The sequence below is a fragment of the Heliangelus exortis genome, chromosome 3, assembly GCF_036169615.1.
Source record: "Heliangelus exortis chromosome 3, bHelExo1.hap1, whole genome shotgun sequence".
Classification (NCBI taxonomy): Eukaryota; Metazoa; Chordata; class Aves; order Apodiformes; family Trochilidae; genus Heliangelus; species Heliangelus exortis.
In genome coordinates, this window is record NC_092424.1 from 83,815,387 (window position 1) to 83,833,672 (window position 18,286).

The 18,286-nt window shown below is 38.6% G+C and overlaps 1 protein-coding gene across 5 annotated transcripts in view; it reads right to left on the minus strand.

The window, feature by feature from the left end:
• MYO6 (myosin VI) overlaps window positions 1–18,286 on the minus strand; it is a 108,602-nt gene that overhangs the window by 76,559 nt on the left and 13,757 nt on the right. For all 5 annotated transcript variants that reach the window (XM_071741513.1, XM_071741508.1, XM_071741512.1 and 2 more), the window contains one exon: window positions 346–484. In XM_071741513.1, the coding sequence (XP_071597614.1) occupies window positions 346–462 (117 nt within the window). In that variant the 5' untranslated portion in view covers window positions 463–484. Of the gene's footprint in view, window positions 1–345; window positions 485–18,286 lie in introns of those variants that run through there.

Here is an 18,286-nt window from a genome sequence, read left to right on the forward strand (position 1 = left end):
GAAAGACAGAAGCTAATCCCAACAGCAGACTCTTGACCAGTCTCTAAATTAGAAAAAATAAGTATACAGCACTGAATAAAATGTCTACAAAGACTGATTGATTCTTTCTTTCATGAGCACCTACACAACACACAACTGACAGAAGGCATGTGCTTCTTATCAGTGGGATGTTTCATTTGCAGTTTGAACTAAAGCTAAACAAAGATTATTACCCAAACTTTGAACAGAAAACTTTTACACTCCTTCAGGCTTTCGTAGAACTGTAGATATTGGCAAAGATCTGGCCTACAGGTGAAATGGGTTTTATAAGACTATTCTCTGTTCCTTTGTTTGTGGGACACTTACCTTGCCTTTCTGATTCAAAGGTTCAATAGTTAAGTTGTCAGTGCCAATGTCCACAATCATACCCATCTGAAATCCATCAGTTGGGTGTGGAGCCCAAACGGGCTTCCCGTCCTCCATTGTGGGATCTATCCAGTATTTCCTGTAAAAAAAAAAAAAAAAAAAAAAATTAAACAAAAAAACCTTTTGTATACAAAAGGTATTTTGTATTTAGTAAACCATCAGGATTCACTATGCCTACGTTCATTTACTATGTTTATTCATGTTGTTCTGTGTAGAAGGAGCCAACCTGCAGGCCAGAGTCAGCCTGTCAGGACAAGACTCTTCCAGCCTTTTTCCAATCCGTGACATTTTGCTTACAGAGGGCAACCTCAGACTTGAGTATGAATATCCAGGAACAGATCCATTTTGGGGGGCTTCACAGTCTGCTCCCCCTGAAGCTCTTTCCTCAGTTTCCCTAACTTGTGAACTGAAAAAGGAGTCTATCTCACAAACAAAACCGAAGTACAAGACAGGTTCAGAGCTGAGACTATACTAGGAAGGGGTATATATGTATATACATATACACATGTGCAGACACACATACATCCATGTGCATGCAGGAGGTCATATGGCTGATGGATACTTGTCTGTACCTGATCTGGTGTGCAAATACTTGAGTTCTTTTAAAGGGCACGTGAGCAGAAATCCAGTCTCTTGTCAACTGAGACAAATGAACATGCTCATTCTTTTCATGTGGCTGGGCACAGAGCTTTTAAATAACCTACAAATACATCTGTTCACAATTGATTTATCATATTATATGCTTATATATATATAAGCATATATATATATGCTTATATATATATAATATATATATATGCTTATATATATATTATATATATATAATATCATATTATATAGAGACTGACCTCTGATACTATAACATTATAATTCTGCTTCTTAAGGAGCACCAACTTTACTGTCTTTAAAAATGCTATGAAAATTGTTTCAGAGGAATTTATGATGTACAAGTGAAACAGATGCAAAGGCCAGGACATTCAAACCTGAGGCTCCTCAAGTTATGCAGCTAAACGAGCTCCACATTAAAAGGAGAATTTGATTGCATGCAATGCTCATTGAACTAACCAGGAAAGCTGCCAGGACTGGCACACTCTGAATGGCTAACGGTGCCATTTTAAATACACAGAATTTGGGGTTTTCTTCTTTCTTTTTTAAGCCTCCTTTAGAGTCCTTACCCTAATGAGGATAGGGAGTCCACACAAATTCAAAGGATCACTTGTCCAAGCAGTTTCTTACTCCCCTCCAAAACTTACTCATATACTAAACTGACATGTTTTAGTGATTCCAAAATTTGTAAAAAGTATCTCATATCACCAAGGTCTAACTTGCCACTCAGTATGAACCAAAAGATAGAAAACACGTCCCACATTTTTCTTTTGCCACATCTGAAGGAAAAAGGAGCTACAAAATTTCTCACAACCGTGGAAGGCTGCATAACCCTTTGCCATTAGTGGCATCAAGGAAAATGAGTCAATGGCCCACCAGAAAGCTGCACATCCATGAGTAGAAAAGGACACTCTTGTCCTACTGAGAATCTCAGGACACACTGCACATGACCCACAGTCTTCAAGGATTTTAGAAAAGTTTGAAGAGAAGGAAAAGGCTTGATGTGACCACTTTGAGAATGCTGTTGGTCTCAGCATCTTACTTCTCAAGGAATTCGACAATTTGTTGCTAACTTTAGTGTGAAATAATAGAAGATAAAAAATAATTCTAAAGCAAAGACTCACACTGAAAAGTCAAGTATTTTTCAAAAGAAATAGCATTCTGAAGAGACTTGGAAAAAAGTCCTAGTTATCAGGTACTTAATTTAGTGTTGATGTCTGACTTTGTCACAAAATTTACTCAAGTGAATCAGCTTGGGTTTTTTTCTCAAATGCAGTCCAGAATGTAAGAAGCTCATGAAGATTTTAACAAATGTTTCTAGTGCATTCTACTCGTGCAATTCATACTATTTAAACCATTCTATTCAATACAGGAAAGCTTGTGGTTTACTTTCCCCTCATGAACAGAGCATATTAACTTCTTTTTAACTACACATAGAAAGCTTATGTTCTAAAACCTCGAGTGTAATATTCACTTCTCTATACTCCAAACCTTTAGGCACATCCCATGAACTCTACAAAATAGCATCATCTTCATCATGTATTGCCAGCATCACACAATAAATCCTGTAAAACAACACCTGTATTCATTCACAATTGGATACTAGCCATTTTTTCTTTACTTTAGTATACTGTAAATAAGATCTAGTATGCACCACAGTTTTATGGCTTTTTCTATTTATTTTTCTGAGCCAGATCTGACCTCTGAGTACAACTGCCACCATGAGCACAGTTGCTAAACAGCTGAGTTTATTTCTGGATAAAACCAGGCCTTCATTTCTTCACAAACCTATCATTTACTTTTAAAATTTTAGTTCAAATTGGTACTTAAGTGATGTCACACAACCACTAAAAACAAGTCTTTCTTTTACATCCTGAGTAGCACAGCCATGGCTTAGGACACAACCATGTTGCACAACATACAAACCCTTAAATTACTTCCAAAAGTTAGAAACTCACCTGTTAGCATCCAGAGGCTTCTGCTTTGCTCAATTACATGGCCTTTTTCATTCTTATATATTCTTCAGCCTAGTTCATGCTTTATTAAAAATTTTTTATACGGGAGCATCACAAGATTAAAAAATTCTCCTTAAGGCCGTGGTACTGATCAAATTCAGGCAACACCAGAAAAATGGATGCTTAAGAAAAATACCTGAGGCTTTGCAGAAGTCTAAGAAGCCTTCAGGTGAAAGCACCGGAGTGCAGTAATTATTCACAGGACAATGACTTCTAATGAATCATAGAATCACAGAATGCTTTGGGCTGGGAGGGACCTTTAAGATGATCCAGTTCCAATCCCCCTGCATGGGCAGGGACTCCTTCCACTAGACCAGGTTGCTCAAAGCCCCATCCAATCTGTCAAACAAATACAGTTTTCTGCCCGAGAAGTGACCAAAGAAAAAAACAAAAAATAACAAGTTGTAAAATTTTGGTTTTGCACCACTCCATCTCTGTCAGCTGGGACATTAAAACTGGATACCAAAACTTATCAGGTCATACCTGCTCTACTATCTACCCCTCCATTTCATGCATATGCCATTGCCCATGATATAGATGCATGAAATCTATTCCTGAACCAGTTCTTGAACAGCCAGTTTCTAGCCCAGCATTTCAAGAGGAAACAAAACAAAACAAAAATATTTCAAAGTTCAGCTACCTGATACAAGTACTTTAAGAAGGAAAACAGCACTTTTCTAAACCACGAAACTATGCCTTATTGATTAAAGTATACATATCAAAGTGGGAAAAATATAGGTTTGGACAGAGAACTCTCAAATCACATTTTCCCCCCCAGAAATACAGCTTCAGTCTTGTTACAGACTATTCATTAATAGCAATTAGCAGAACAAACATTTTTTCCCCACGTGCATCCACCTAAATCCACTCTATATACAGTTAACTTCACTACACTGTTGAAACACCACACGGTTTCTGAAAACTGTGAAAGCAAGAAGGTGGTGGGCTTTGCAGTGTTAAGTTTACAATTGGACTGTGGGATCTTAAAGATCTTTTCCAACCTCAAGGATTCTGTGATTCTAAGATTCACAGCCTAGGTAAAAGCACTAAGGCAACATAATTGAAAGTCACCTGAATGATGCTTCCAAATAAAGGAGACTAAAATGAGTCACCTTTGGTGTTTTAATTTATGTATAGGTATTCACAAAGAGTAAAGTAGTTGATTATATGTTGCTAAGTTAATTTTGGTCTCCACAATTAAGACTTCTTCCAACACCATGGAGAGAATTCACAAAGATTATGTATACAATTGGAAAGCCAGCTGCCTGGAAAACCCTCTGCCTAAAGTCCATAGAAAAAGAGAGCAGGAGGTCCTCTCTGTTGAACAGGAGAGGGACAGTAATAAAACAAACCATTGTCTAAAGTTCTTCATCTTAATAGTTATTTCTTCAAATTTCTGATTTTATATTTTCATGATTGTCAAGCCGTAATTTATCTTCTAAATATGTCTGATTTATCAGTAATAGTACTCAATACATTCAGTACTTACTAAACACTAGTAAGCCAGCCATCTAAACTGCTTGAGGGACAAAACTATGCTGAACAGATGACAACAGCAAGAACAGCACCCACCAGCTCTTTAATTTTTTTTGCACTATTATTCTTTCATTTGGAGAATGTTTAATGATAGAGTTACTCAAAAAAATTATCTACGTAACACATTTCAGTATATGAAACAACTAAGAATTCCTCAGTTGAAAGTTGTCACATTATCATCTCAGTTATTTTTACTTACATATTATTTATTTTTAAATAACAGCTTTTATTTTATTTTTAAGTAACAGCTACATTCAAATACAGCTACATTTCAATTTTGTATGGTATTCAAGAGGATATCAAACACTAATATCAGGTGAAAGAATTCTAGGAAAACAAAATAGAGTACTACCATTTTAAAATTGTTACCAGAGCCCAGAGGTAGGTATTTGCATGATCTAATTCCTACCTACTCTCCTATGAATAGTTTACCATACCAAGGCACTGTACTGACTGCTGAATGAACTAATTAAAACAAATGAAAAATTAAACTTCATTAAACAATTTACTGTACCTCATTAGTTCAGATAAAACCAAGAAAAACAGACTGTTGAGAATACGTACAGTAGCAGATTATCACAGTAAAAGTGGAATTACCTTGGTTAATTTATACTAAAATCATCATACGACTGAAAAGATGCTCAAAATTCTTCAGATCACATCAGATACATGAGAATGCTTTGAGAAAGGTCCTGTAAACATACTGGACAGATAAGATAGAGCAAAGCATTGATCCAATGGTAGCTTACTGTCAGTTGTTATTTTTTCAATCCTAGTTCACTATTTTTAACTGAAATTCAAATAAAATTTGACAAATCAAAGCCTAGGCAGCATTCAGCACCCCATTGCAGGTGCCAATCTTTCAAAGGAACTGCAGCTATAGTACAGAGGTCTATATCTTTTCTGCCAGCTAAATGCAATGCAGTCATAACTGCATAGTTTAACTGCATATTAAACCAAATTTTTATTTCTCATTTACTTTTCTGATTTACTATAAAACTTCTATGCACTAACACACTCCCATTTAGCCATATCAAACTGCAGATTTTTCACACCTGTGTTTAATGGCATCAGTATCTTGCGTTAAGCAGAGACTTCTGCCAGCCCAGGAAAAAAAAAAAATGGGCTAGAATACAGCACAGCACAAAGGCATCCTCAGAAAAAATTTGCCTTGAAAATAATGCTAGCATGTTAATCACCAAACAATTTTGTAGATGTATGAAAGTAAACCAAAGAGCAATAGCTCACACATCTGAGAATTTCTACATAAAACCTTTCAAGTTACAAGCTCTGACTGCTAGAGACAATTTGAGCACAGCAGTTGATTAAATTATCTTCCTGGCATGCTCTATTTCTTGTATATTTGCACGTATGAACGGGTTTTCAATAGTGAGCAGCTAGAAACTTATTTCTGTGGTATTTCTGTATGAATCACTCTTTTATTTGTATTCACTTTATGTTTAGCACTCACATGGGAAATACCAACTCCGCTGTTGTGTTTACTACTGGGAATGTTTTTTGAAACAATGAGCCAATTACACCTGCTTAAAGCAGGGAAGAAATCTTGTTTTCTTTTCTCCACAGTAAATATGGCAATTCCTGATCATGAAAAAAAGGGTTCTGAACTTTGGTTAAACAAGCCTGTAATGCTCCAGATAATTTCTCAAACACCTTTGCCTTCAACATCCACGCTCCTGGAAGAAAAAATTTTAAGGACCAGAAGCATGGGTGTGGTAGGAACACGATTAGTGAAATAATTGCACCGTTTTTTCTAAACCATCTCACCTTCCTGTGTGTCTTAATCATTGCTCAAGCCAGTTCACCCCAGCTATGATCCTGGTTTTGCTCCCTGATCCTGCCTCTTCCCTGCCTGGACAGCTTGAGAAATACTGATGAAGGGCAGGACATGGTCTACTTAAGAATCATAGAATGGTTTGAGTTGGAAAGGACCTTAAAGATCATCTAGTTGCAACCCCACTGCATGGGCAGGGACACCTCTGATTAGATCAGGTTGCTCAAGGCCCCATCCAACCTGACCTTGAGCACTACAGGGATGGGACACCCACAACTTCTCTGCACAGCCTGTTCTAGTGTCTCACCACTCTCACAGGAAATAATTTATTCCTAATATCTAATCTAAATCTTCTGTTTCAGCTTGAAAAAGTCCCTCCCTGGATTTCTTGTAGGTCCCCTTCAAGTTCTAGAAGGCTTCTGAAAGATCTCTTTGGAGCCTTTTCTTTCCCAGACTGAACAATTCCAGCTGTCATCCTGTCCTTGTAGGAGAGGTGCTCCCACCCTCTGACCATCTTTGTGTCTCTTCTCTGGACTTGCTGCAACAGGTCCATGTTTTGAAAACACACAGAAATATTTGGCCTGCAAATATTTAAATGGATGTTGCGTCCAAATAACTCCCTAAAAAGAATCAATTTGTTAACTCAATGCTAAGAAATTTCCTTCACAGGAAATGAATGTTCCGTATTTTTCACCATTCTGAAAATGAGGTGTTATAGACACAAGCTCCTTCAGTCTTGAAATACACTTGTTTCATGCTCATCATGTTTAATCAATTATCACTTTTGTAAGCATATGCACCTTTCACATAACAAAGAAGAGATCCTAAAAAAAAACCTATCATAGGAAGCTTATCTGACATATTTTGTACTTTTAACACAACAGTTTTCTAAAAGGCCAGATGTCTTCTGGCTATTGTTTGCCAAGTGCCAAGAGCCTCAGTACTGCCCAAGAAGCAAAAATAAATACTGAATGGCCAAGGGAATCTGCCACTGGAGGTTACAGTGAAACTCCAAGAAATCCAGAGAAAGGAGGGTTTGGGCTACAAGCACATCAACTCTGAGGGTATGGGAAGAAATGAGGCCAAAAGAGGGACTGGAGACAGAAAAAGATTGCTTGTTGCACAGCAGAGGAGAAACAGCTAACACCCTCATGAACTGTACCATGTGAGAAGACAGCAAGGAGTAGAAAAGATGGAGGGTAAAATGAGACATAGCAAAGGAAGACAGCACCATACATTTTATATTAACTGGCAGATTGATATTGGCTCATATTAAATCATGACTGTGACTTTCCTTGGCATGATTTACTTCCATGAAGAAGGAACGAGGCATATATGAAGAGTAAAAAAAAAAAGCTAATTTCTATAAGCCTAAAAAAATAAATTGAAGGGAACAAGCAGGTTCCATGTGTTGTAAGTGCCAAAAGACTTAGCTTTCTGCAACCTGTAGTATGGAAGCATTTGCTCAGACCTGCCAAAGAAAAAGCCATAATCTTACATGAAATTATAAAAATGTTAAGCGTAGCTCCAGCTTCAAAAATTTCAAATATACCAAAAAATGGTTGGACATGGTGAGCTTAGAGGTTCTTCCCAATCATGACAATTCTGTGATTCTCTAAAAAGCAACATCTCACTTTTATTAAGCCTAAACAAACCTGCTAGTTCCAGAAACCTTGATGGAAAGTTTCCCCTTCTGCCAACAGGGGCTGCTGGAGCAAGTTACTGAGTTCCCAGTGGACTCCGCCCAGCCAGGCATTTTGGAAATGCATCCCTCACCATACCTGATGGGCACAGCAGACCTTTGTGGCACCTGATGTGCACCATGCACTCCTAAGCTTCCCACAGCAAGTACTGACTGTATCTGTTGAGATGTGGCTTATGCAGTAGCATCCTACTGCACTAACAGTTCAGAAAATGAAAACAAAATTAATAAAGCATCTCTCAGTATCATGAAAGATAGGCTGAAACAGATCTTACTTGCAGCAACCCATCTCTAGTCAATTTAACAAAATTCTTGCCAGTTATAACCAATGAGTAGGTATGCCAAGGAGTCTGCATAAGCACTATTTGACAAGCAACAAGCTGAAAGGGGGAAAGTAGCAAAGCACAATGCCAAATTTCAGCAAAACCAAAAAAAAAAAAAAAGAAAATTTTTTTAAAAAGCTGAACTTAAAGAAAGAACTCCTCATTTATGGCCTGGATACCACTTCAAACACATTACTAAACAGAAAAAGGAACAGAAAAACAGAAGAAAACCAAAATGGCTAGAAAACAGAGCTTGAGTTTGTTTAAATCAACTGAATGCTTTGAGGCTATGCAAGCCAGCCCTAGTGAAACCAGTGGGCAGTGAAAGGGGAAGAAATGAACAAGGCAGAAGTCTGCAAACAGATAAAGGCATCAAAGCAAAATCAAAGGCACCTTCAGCCTCATGATAAAGTATGAAGCAGACAGACGTGATCTCTTACTGATCTAGCTGGAGCAGTTCAAGCTAATGAGGTGCACCTTGGAGTAAACTATCCATATAGTCGGGAGACCACACTTTGTGACCACTGATAGTAGTGCTCGAGCAGGCCAGCTCACATCATACTGAAGGAGCAGCTTCACTGAGGTAACTTCAAACTCCTTCAGCTAGCACTTCAGTGGTGTCTTTGTTTACACGCTCTTGTACCCTGTTTTCCCGGTGTAAACATAAGAAAGAACAAATACTTCTCAAAGGCTGAGGACAACTCTCTCAGAGCTAATGAAGTTTAAATTCTCCTCCAGTAATGTCATTTCCCTGCCTTCCCCAAACATCCATATTCACCATCTCATATTCTCCTACTGTTAAACTGGAGTGCCCTGGGACCCCACCCAATGCACCCTGCTGCCAATGCACCCTGAAGATTGCTCATCTTCAGGTGACCTAATGCAAGAACTGAAATGTTTATTCTCTATTAAGGTTATGCAGTTTTCTAAGTATTTCTGTTTCTTCTTGAGCTCTGTATAATAAAACAAAAGCTACCAATCAGCCTCAGGTTGGCCAAATACATAGAATCATAGAATTGGCTGGGTTGGAAGGGACCTCAGAGATCATCAAGTCCAACCCTTGATCCACTCCCGCTGCAGTTACCAGACCATGGCACTGAGTGCCACATCCAGTCTCTTTTTAAATATCTCCAGGGACGGAGAATCCACCACTTCACTGCCCATTCCAATGCTTGATCACCCTCTCTGTAAAGAAATTCTTTCTAATATCTAACCTAAACTTCCCCTGGCACAACTTAAGACTATGCCCTCTTGTCTTGTTGAAAGTTGCCTGGGAAAAGAGACCAACCCCCTCCTGGCTACCCCCTCCTTTCAGGGAGTTGTAGAGAGTGATGAGGTGTCCCCTGAGCCGCCTCTTCTCCAGGCTGAACAGCCCCAGCACAAAATGTAGAAAATCAGATAACACAAATGAAAGAAATGGAAAAAAAAAAGTATATGAAAAAAAAGTCCTTCCTTTTGAAGTCCTTCCTTGAACTACTTAAAGGAAATGTTATCACTCATCATAAATACTGGTTTGATACATAAATATCTGATCACTAGCTTGCATAATCTGAAATGCTGCACATTACAAGAAGTAATTGGGATCCCAGAATTTTAAACCTCTGTAATTTGCTAAAAGCATATCTTGGTGAGACCAGGTGGGGCTCATACAGTTAAAGTCAGCATATTTGGACTTTACATCAGTTTTTGCCAAGCTGATTCAGAAAGAGTCTGAGGCAGACTCAACCAGATTAAACTCACATGAACACATAAACCCAGCAAAGTTCAGCCCCTCACAAGTAAATCAGAAGCATATTTGTATGCACCAATTTAAGAAAAAATAAAGATTAAAATCAAATAATATTAAAAAAGGAACCTTTAGAGTGCCTTGTGATTTCTGGTAACTTATCCATAATTCAAGAACTCTTATCTAACAACAATTTTTTTCAGAAAAATGCTGAAGAAAACCTACAGTAACTAGTGATGATATCATATAATTTGTCCTTTTTGATGAGTAAAGCTCAGCCCCTGAAGTTCAGGCAACTCTACAATTCCAACAGTGAAAACTTAAAAGCTGAATCATAACCTTAAGCCTCTCACTAAGTTTGTTCTCCCCAGCTGCACTTGTGAATGCTTTGGAAGTACTCCAGAGCTGACCAACAAACACAGAATTCTGGATACTTCCCTGAACTCATTTGTCTTGTTGAGTTTTGAACTTAAGCTATATAACTCTCTCACTGCAGAAAGAAAGTCAATACAAAGATAAGCAAAAAAGCCACCTGCACTGAGTTTTATCAGTTTGATAAAGACATAGAGGTCTATAAATAACAGAGAGACAAATTTGCATGATAATTTGTTTTTAAAGTCCAGCCTTAAGAAAACATTGCCAAATGCCACTTCCTGGTACATATCAAAGTGAAAATGGAACCCATATTTTAGAAAAATAAGAATATACACTCAGCCAGGATCCAAGTCAAATCAAATAAACGAAGCATTGCAGATGGCAGCATCAAAGGCTGTTAGAGGGTCTGCAGGAAACCTCAGATGCTTGACCTCAGGCCACAGCAGAGAAGTTTAACTGGTAAAAAGAGAATTGTGCTTTCTGTCCTTGTACCAGAATAACAAATAGCAAGGAAATAAGAGGATCTGAAAAAGCACAAACTTTGACTTGTCTACTTTTTAAAGCAAAAATACCAGAAGCTAATGGCAATCAGCATCTGTAGATTAACAGGTACAATCCAAGAACTGTTTACTGTCACCCCCCTCTGCACAAGAGGCCTAATTCTTTCAGTGACAGAATTAGCTCCTAAAAATGCTTACATTATTAGGTGCTACCTACTTTTTCATCTCTTCATATCAGCTTGTACTTCCTACAAAAAGTACAGCTGTAAATTCTAGGTGACAGGCTGAAATACAATCTTCTACAGATTGTAAGGAACGCCAGAGAAACTCCCTCTTCAGAAATGGGGAGATAAAAAAAAAGAAAGATTCCTGTCCAAATCTGTTCATTCTAGTCTAAAGAAAATTTGAGGGATGAGGCTGAAAGCTTTCTCTTAGTATACAAGTGTGACAGCCATTTAAGACAGTTATCAACTAGAAAGGACCAAAAAAACCTACTCAGGGCTACCCAGAGGAAGTGACACAGAGTATGTTTTGCCAGTAAATCCATCGGTTTTCTTGGGGAGTTAAGTATAATGAGCCCCTTATTAAGCAAGAATGTACGAATAGTAATCTCAGCAAGAAACAGTAATTGCAAAAAAATCATCTACACAATTGCAATCTCAAAAACTGACCTGGAACATATGCTTTAATAAAATGCACTAAAAATACACAAAAATTAGGGCTGGAACAAATGCAGAAAGGCAGAGAGACTTGTGGTCGTTCATCCCAGTGAAAAGAAGGGTTCAGGAAGACCTGATAGCAGCCTTTCAATAATTAAAGGGCACATGTAAGAAAGATGCAAAGAGACTTTTAACCAGAGCCTCTAGTGACACAGCAAGGGGTAACAGTTTTAACCTGAAGGAGGGCAGATTTAAATTGGATGTAAGGGAGGTAACTTCTTATGTTGAGGGTAGTGAGACACCCTGGTGGAACTGGTTGCCCAAAGAAGCTATGGATGTCCCATCCCTGGAAGTGTTCAAGGTCAGGGTTGGGTGGGACTTGGAATACTCTGATCTAGTGGGAGATCTGCTCAAGGCAGAGCAGTTGGCCTAGATGATCTTTAAAGAAGCCTTTCAACAGAAACCATTCTATGAGTCTAAAATAAGCTTTAATTCTTGCACTGTTCCAGAAGAGTTTGTATTTTCATGGAAGGCAAAGTGCTGGAAAGGCCAGGCATCTGAACAGCAACAGCAGACAAACCTACCATTAGCACCAACAGGATCTCAGCAGCAGGGAAAGCTGCTAACCATGACAACTTCCACATTAGCCACATCCTGACCACAGCTCAACTCTCATTTTTGGTAGGACACTAACTCTTTGCAAGGTTTGAGAAAGTCCTGGGTTTCCCTAAACCTCAGTATGAGGCCAAGCAGGACATGGACTCTGGACCAAAGCTAATCTTTGCTAAGATTTTGCCACAGCCTAAGACCAATGTACTCCTGTCAGGCTGCTTTTCTTACTGCTGGGTCAGCAAGTAACTGATGCAGCTCCCACAGCTTCATACTTCTGCAGACCACAAGCTGTAAGAAATCCAGCTCAGGAGCATCACGCTGACTTCTTGTTAAGAAAAAGGTTAGAAGATCGAAGGCAGAAGACTGAGATCAAATTTCAGTTGTATAAACTGACTAATTTTAAACCTCAAATACATCATCTGAATACTGCTCACCACCCCCACTGCATACAAAGTGTTATTCATTAATTTAACAGGAATGCTGCATCCAAGTGTATTCCTGGTAGGAAGATTCCATTTAAGTCAACAGTGACTAAAAGTTATCAAGCAGCATTACCACAGTAATCGTTAATAATTTGCTGTCCATATGTTACAAAACCTATAGAAGAGACCAGGCTTGGCCAAATCCATCTTTCAGAAGATATCTAGGGTAGATTTAAGGCTTTGAATAGGAAGTCTCTGCTGCAGGTGATGGAGTGGACACACTGACTCTTCATGAGCCAGCTGGTCATCCCTGAGGCCAGGAATTGTACTAAAGCACAGCAACCACAGGCACACGTGGCCTCAATAAATCTTTATATGAAACTTAACTGAAAACAACACATGCAGAAGCACGGCTACCATGACCAAGACCTTAGTGTAATTACAAATTCTGTACAGAAACTCATGCAGAGGACAAACCACCGTGGTCACATGCTAAGAATAGCCTATTTATTTTGGCAAGGAGGCCAAAAGTGGAGTCAAGAGAAGCTTTTAGTCAGGTTGTAAATTCAGCCGCAAAATGTAGCTTAGGTGTTTTTAAATTCAAAGCTTCCTCAGCAATTACATCTGGATCAAAATTTCTGGGAGAATGAGTACTGTCATGTTGCCACTGCTATTTCCTAACTGGACTCCGCAGGTTGAAGATGAGAGCAATTATTTACGGCAGCACTTGATGCTTCATTTCAAACTATGTGAAATATTTTATACAAAGGGCAGAGTTCCAGAGGTCAGGAAACTCATCACAACCACTCTTCCCTTCCCCACTTTCAATCACATGAATATTTAGTTTCCATTTAATTTTCCTTCCTTTAACAATTATCCCAGAATTCAGCCCAGTAGGGCTAGGATCATACTACATGAATGTTCACCTCAGGAACAAAATAAAAAATTAAAACACTGGTATTACTTTCAACTCTAAATGACATCTCTTGTCAATTTTATTGCCTTACAGCCCTTCCTACAATATTTTAAATTAAACTGCACACATTTTAGAACAAGGCCAGAGAAGTCATATAGAAACCCTGTATGACCAATTTTAGATACTTCTGATTTGGTGTGTGTGTGGGTCTGTGTGTTTTTTTGCTAAATGCAGAGATTTTAATAATATCCATCATCTCAATAAAAGGACAAATTTCAAAAGTGAAGGGTGCATTATTTACACAATTTTTTTCAAGCCACTACTTGTGGTGACATCAATTTGAAAAACAAGTTTTAAACTCAGTGGATACCTCTATGTTAGCAAGTAACAGTAAAATAGGAACAAATTTGCATGGTAAAACAGAAGTGCTGAGAGGCTAGCACCATACTAGAGGCATTCTGAGGTTTTTACTAAATCTATTCAGTACCAAATGGCTCTAGTCTGGGCCCCTGGACTGAATACGAATTCACAGCTGGAGAATATCAGGTGTTTTTCTAAGGAGAATCTTTCACTTAGGTTTCATTCCTAAAGGATCCATTTTGGTGCCTGGAACTACAGTGTACTAAGTGAAGACAAGCAGGAGGTTCACAAGAGCAAACTCCTGAGACAAATTAAAACACTTCTGCATTCTTCATCTGGCTGCTGATGGCTCCTGGCATAAGAGAAGACAGAAATAGCCAATTGTTGCTTTAAAATAGTCACAGGCCAATTTAGGACATTTTTCTCCTTTTTTATCCACACTTCACCACCATTTTAATATAAGCTTTATATTCTAATACTGTGCACTCATTATCATGTAATAGATATCTACTGGCCATATAATATTACTTAAACAGCAAGAAAGGCCTTAAAACAATAAGAAGAGAATTTCTCATAACTTTTTCTTTTAAATAACATAAGCTGTTATACTCTTTCTTCCATCCCCAACAATGCACAACTCCCACTACAACACATTTTCCCTTAGACCTCCAAAGTTCAATACTTAAAATATATGCTTCTTTTATAAAGCAGAGAATCATAGAATCATAGAATTGGCTGGGTTGGAAGGGACCTCAGAGATCATCAAGTCCAACCCTTGATCCACTACCGCTGCAGTTACCAGACCATGGCACTGAGTGCCACATCCAGTCTCTTTTTAAATATCTCCAGGCATGGAGAATCCACCACTTCCCTGGGCACCCCATTCCAATGTCTGATCACCCTCTCAGTAAAGAAATTCTTTCTAATGTCCAACCTAAACCTCCCCTGACAGAGCTTAAGTCCGTGCCCTCTTGTCTTACTGGTAGCTACTTGGGAGAAGAGACCAACCCCCACCTGGCTCCAGCCTCCTTTCAGGGAGTTGTAGAGAGTAATGAGGTCTCCCCTGAGCCTCCTCCAGGCTGAACACCCCCAGCTCCCTCAGCCTCTCCTCATAGTTTTTCCCTTCAGGCTTTATGCAACTGTAGTGATCTTGCTTTCTAAACACAAAGCAGCATTAAAATTATCTTCAGTTCCCTCTGAAGTGTCCCAAGATGATCCAGCATCCCCCAGCCTTTAAACCACCACCAGGCAGCTCTCCCTATCCCTCCTCTGGCAAAAATACTCCTCCTCTCCCTACCCCACTGCACTCTGGCAAGCAACCCTCACCCCAGCTACAGGAGGACACCCAAAGATAGTGTTGTCTGATCAAGCAACAGGTCTCCAAGTAAAATATCACTTCTACCCTCAGCTAGTAATTTATCACAGGCTTCCAATCAGATGACGCCGCAGCTTGGAAACCTGGAAGCAGCAGCAACAGGAATGTGCATAAGTCCTGTTCCTGCATGTTTCAACATAACCCTGTTCAGCTCTCCCAAACAAAGGCTTGTGCTTACTCAACCTACAAATAACTTTAATCATTGTGTTTTGTCTGAAACTTGGGGGTGGATTCCTCCTCCCTCCAGAGGAGATTAATCTTCCTGCTGCTCGTCAGACAGGAGAGCTTTGAATTAGGGCTTTAAGCCAAAAGCACAGCTAACATTTGCAGTTGTGCAGATACAATCATGTACCTAAATTTCTGCTTCCAACACCACATCATAAAAAGTTAACTTTTCTTTCATTTTGGGGCACTATATAAAATTTAATTCAAAACTGTTTCAGAAACACACTGGAAGACATCAATAAAAATACCCCTGAGGAGAGTGTGCAAGGCACACACACACAGAACTTTATAAAGTTCACAAATACAAAATCAGTGTACACTTTACAACCAACCTCAGACACCTTCACTGAATAAACCAAGCAAAACCTCCCTGCCAGGACAATTCAGCCCTCTAACTCACTGTGTAACACTTCACTCACTATTACTTTTAGGATTTAAATAAGGCTCTTCTAGAACAGATATTTTTAACTGCTGATTTGACAGCCTCCAAAAGGGTATTAAGAAAAGATAAAATTCCAAAAACCCTAGAGATGTGAAATTTCCAACAGATTCCAGGGGCCCAGGAGAAACATTAGGGGGTCCGTATCAAAAAGACTAAATTGTTATTGGGGCTAATGACAGAAACTTAGCTGCTAAAATAAAAAAGGCAAACTATGTATCAGCTACACATCTGCACATAGAAAGTGTAGTCGATACACTCCACAGGGAGACCATCAAGAAAGGCAGCTCAATAGTTTAAATGCAAAAGAAGAATCAGGTACAGCTGGAGCAGAAATGCACTGAACTTGAATAGAAGGAATTACTGAAGGAATTTTTCATTTTCTCAACATCATCCCCAAGAAATGAACCCAACCCAGTTTAATGAAACCACCTATATACCATTAGGATTCACCTAGGTAACACAAAAGGAAAAAACAAACTTACATCAATTTCTATAAAATCTACTGCTTTTGCTCTCTGGTGCATTTAAAGCTATTATCTAGTTAATCAATTAGAGTAGAGGACAGCATGATATAGTTCTTAAGCATGTTTCAAAGATACATAAATCTTCTTACTTTTTTTTTATTTATTCAAACACTTTCTGTGATCTTTAAGCACATCGTTAAAAAGCTGCATCTCTAAAACCTTCCTCCACTTCTAGCCCAACCTAACTGAATAGCTTAAAAAACCTTCCCACTAAAAAAATATTACTAATCTTAAAATAACTAGTAATTAGGATTATTACAAATTCCTAGCATAGAAGACGCTTACTCCAGTTTTCCCAAGGTCAAGACAAAAAATTTTCTTCCTGTACATCTTTACAACTTCCCTCTATAGGCTCAGTACCAGCCACACATAGATTCCATTAAGTTTCAAACAAACCTGCAATCATGGGTTAAATATACACAATATTTACCTGAAAAAAAAAAAGACTACAGAATTCTTCAATCTAGCAGATAAAAGCTCCAATACATATTCACTAGAAACAGAGGCCACACAGACTCGAAAGGGGCACTATTTCAAATACAAAGACTGTTGGTGACTTCAAAAATCTTTTCTAGAATTACTTTTAATCAGTAACACAGATTTTAAATCAGGACACGATTTTTTTTTCTTCCTAGTTCAGTATTTCTCAGTCTGGTTTGCAAAACATCACAACCAGTCTGCAAAACAACTGCCTTTTTTATTTATTTTCAGTACGTATACAGACACAGCCCAAGATAAGTGCTAGTGCCTTCTGCCAGAAACACTTGAGAGATGATTCCAGGCCATTTTCAGCATTTGTAGATATTTCAGATACTCAGAAATGTCAGCAGTGTCAACCAAAAGCAGAGAGTTCAAAAAGTCACATGCAATATCCAGATGATAAAAACAATTCATGCATTTGTGATGACAAGAAAAGACCCTCTCTGCTGACTGCCAAACAGTAAACCACAAAACAGTCCCTCATTTTTTCCTGGAAAACTAGCATATTATTAAAAGATGAAAAATATCAAACATACATCAAAGATGCAGCAGAGACTTTGCTGCTATTGAAGGAAAGACTGTGGCATCATGTGAAATTGCTCCTAAGTAGATCCACAAGAAAACAACCTGATGACTGCCTCGTTCAGGGCTTTACAAAGCATCCTCTTCAGTTTTCTGGAGTTCTGGTCTACAACTCATATTCACTCAAGCACTCTATCAGGGACTCTAGGCTGGAGGTCTTCAGCACTTCCTATAGTCCAGCAAATATATTCTTCATTGCAGAGGCACATGGTCCACACAGCTTTTTTGTAAAGTCATTCACAATTTGAGTATCACAGGATCATATGGTGATCAGGTAATTCCACATGAAGGTCAGATATGTCCAACTGATATTCCTCTTTGTGGATAGAAATATTTCAAATATGCTTTTATGATGGATCACACCATGGAGTACCCTCTTGGAAGAACAGAGGGGTCCTAACTAAGGTCCTAATAAAATGCCTCGTATTTCCTCTCTGGACTAAAAATCTTCTTTAGGGAAGAGTTTTTGGGTTTTGAATTATTTGTGGGAAGTAGAACTAAAAGCTTGTAAGTACAGTTGTCATACAGCACCATATGATTAGAGAACTTTTAAGGTCACCTTAGAAAAAACCAAAAAACAGTGTATAAGAAACAATTATGTGTAGAACAGAGATAAATCTGACTACAGTTAAGAGCTTCGAGGGTTAATGCAAGTGAGGCACTTCCTCAGGAACCCAGAAAAGCCCCATTCCTTCCTTTGGTGCTGACA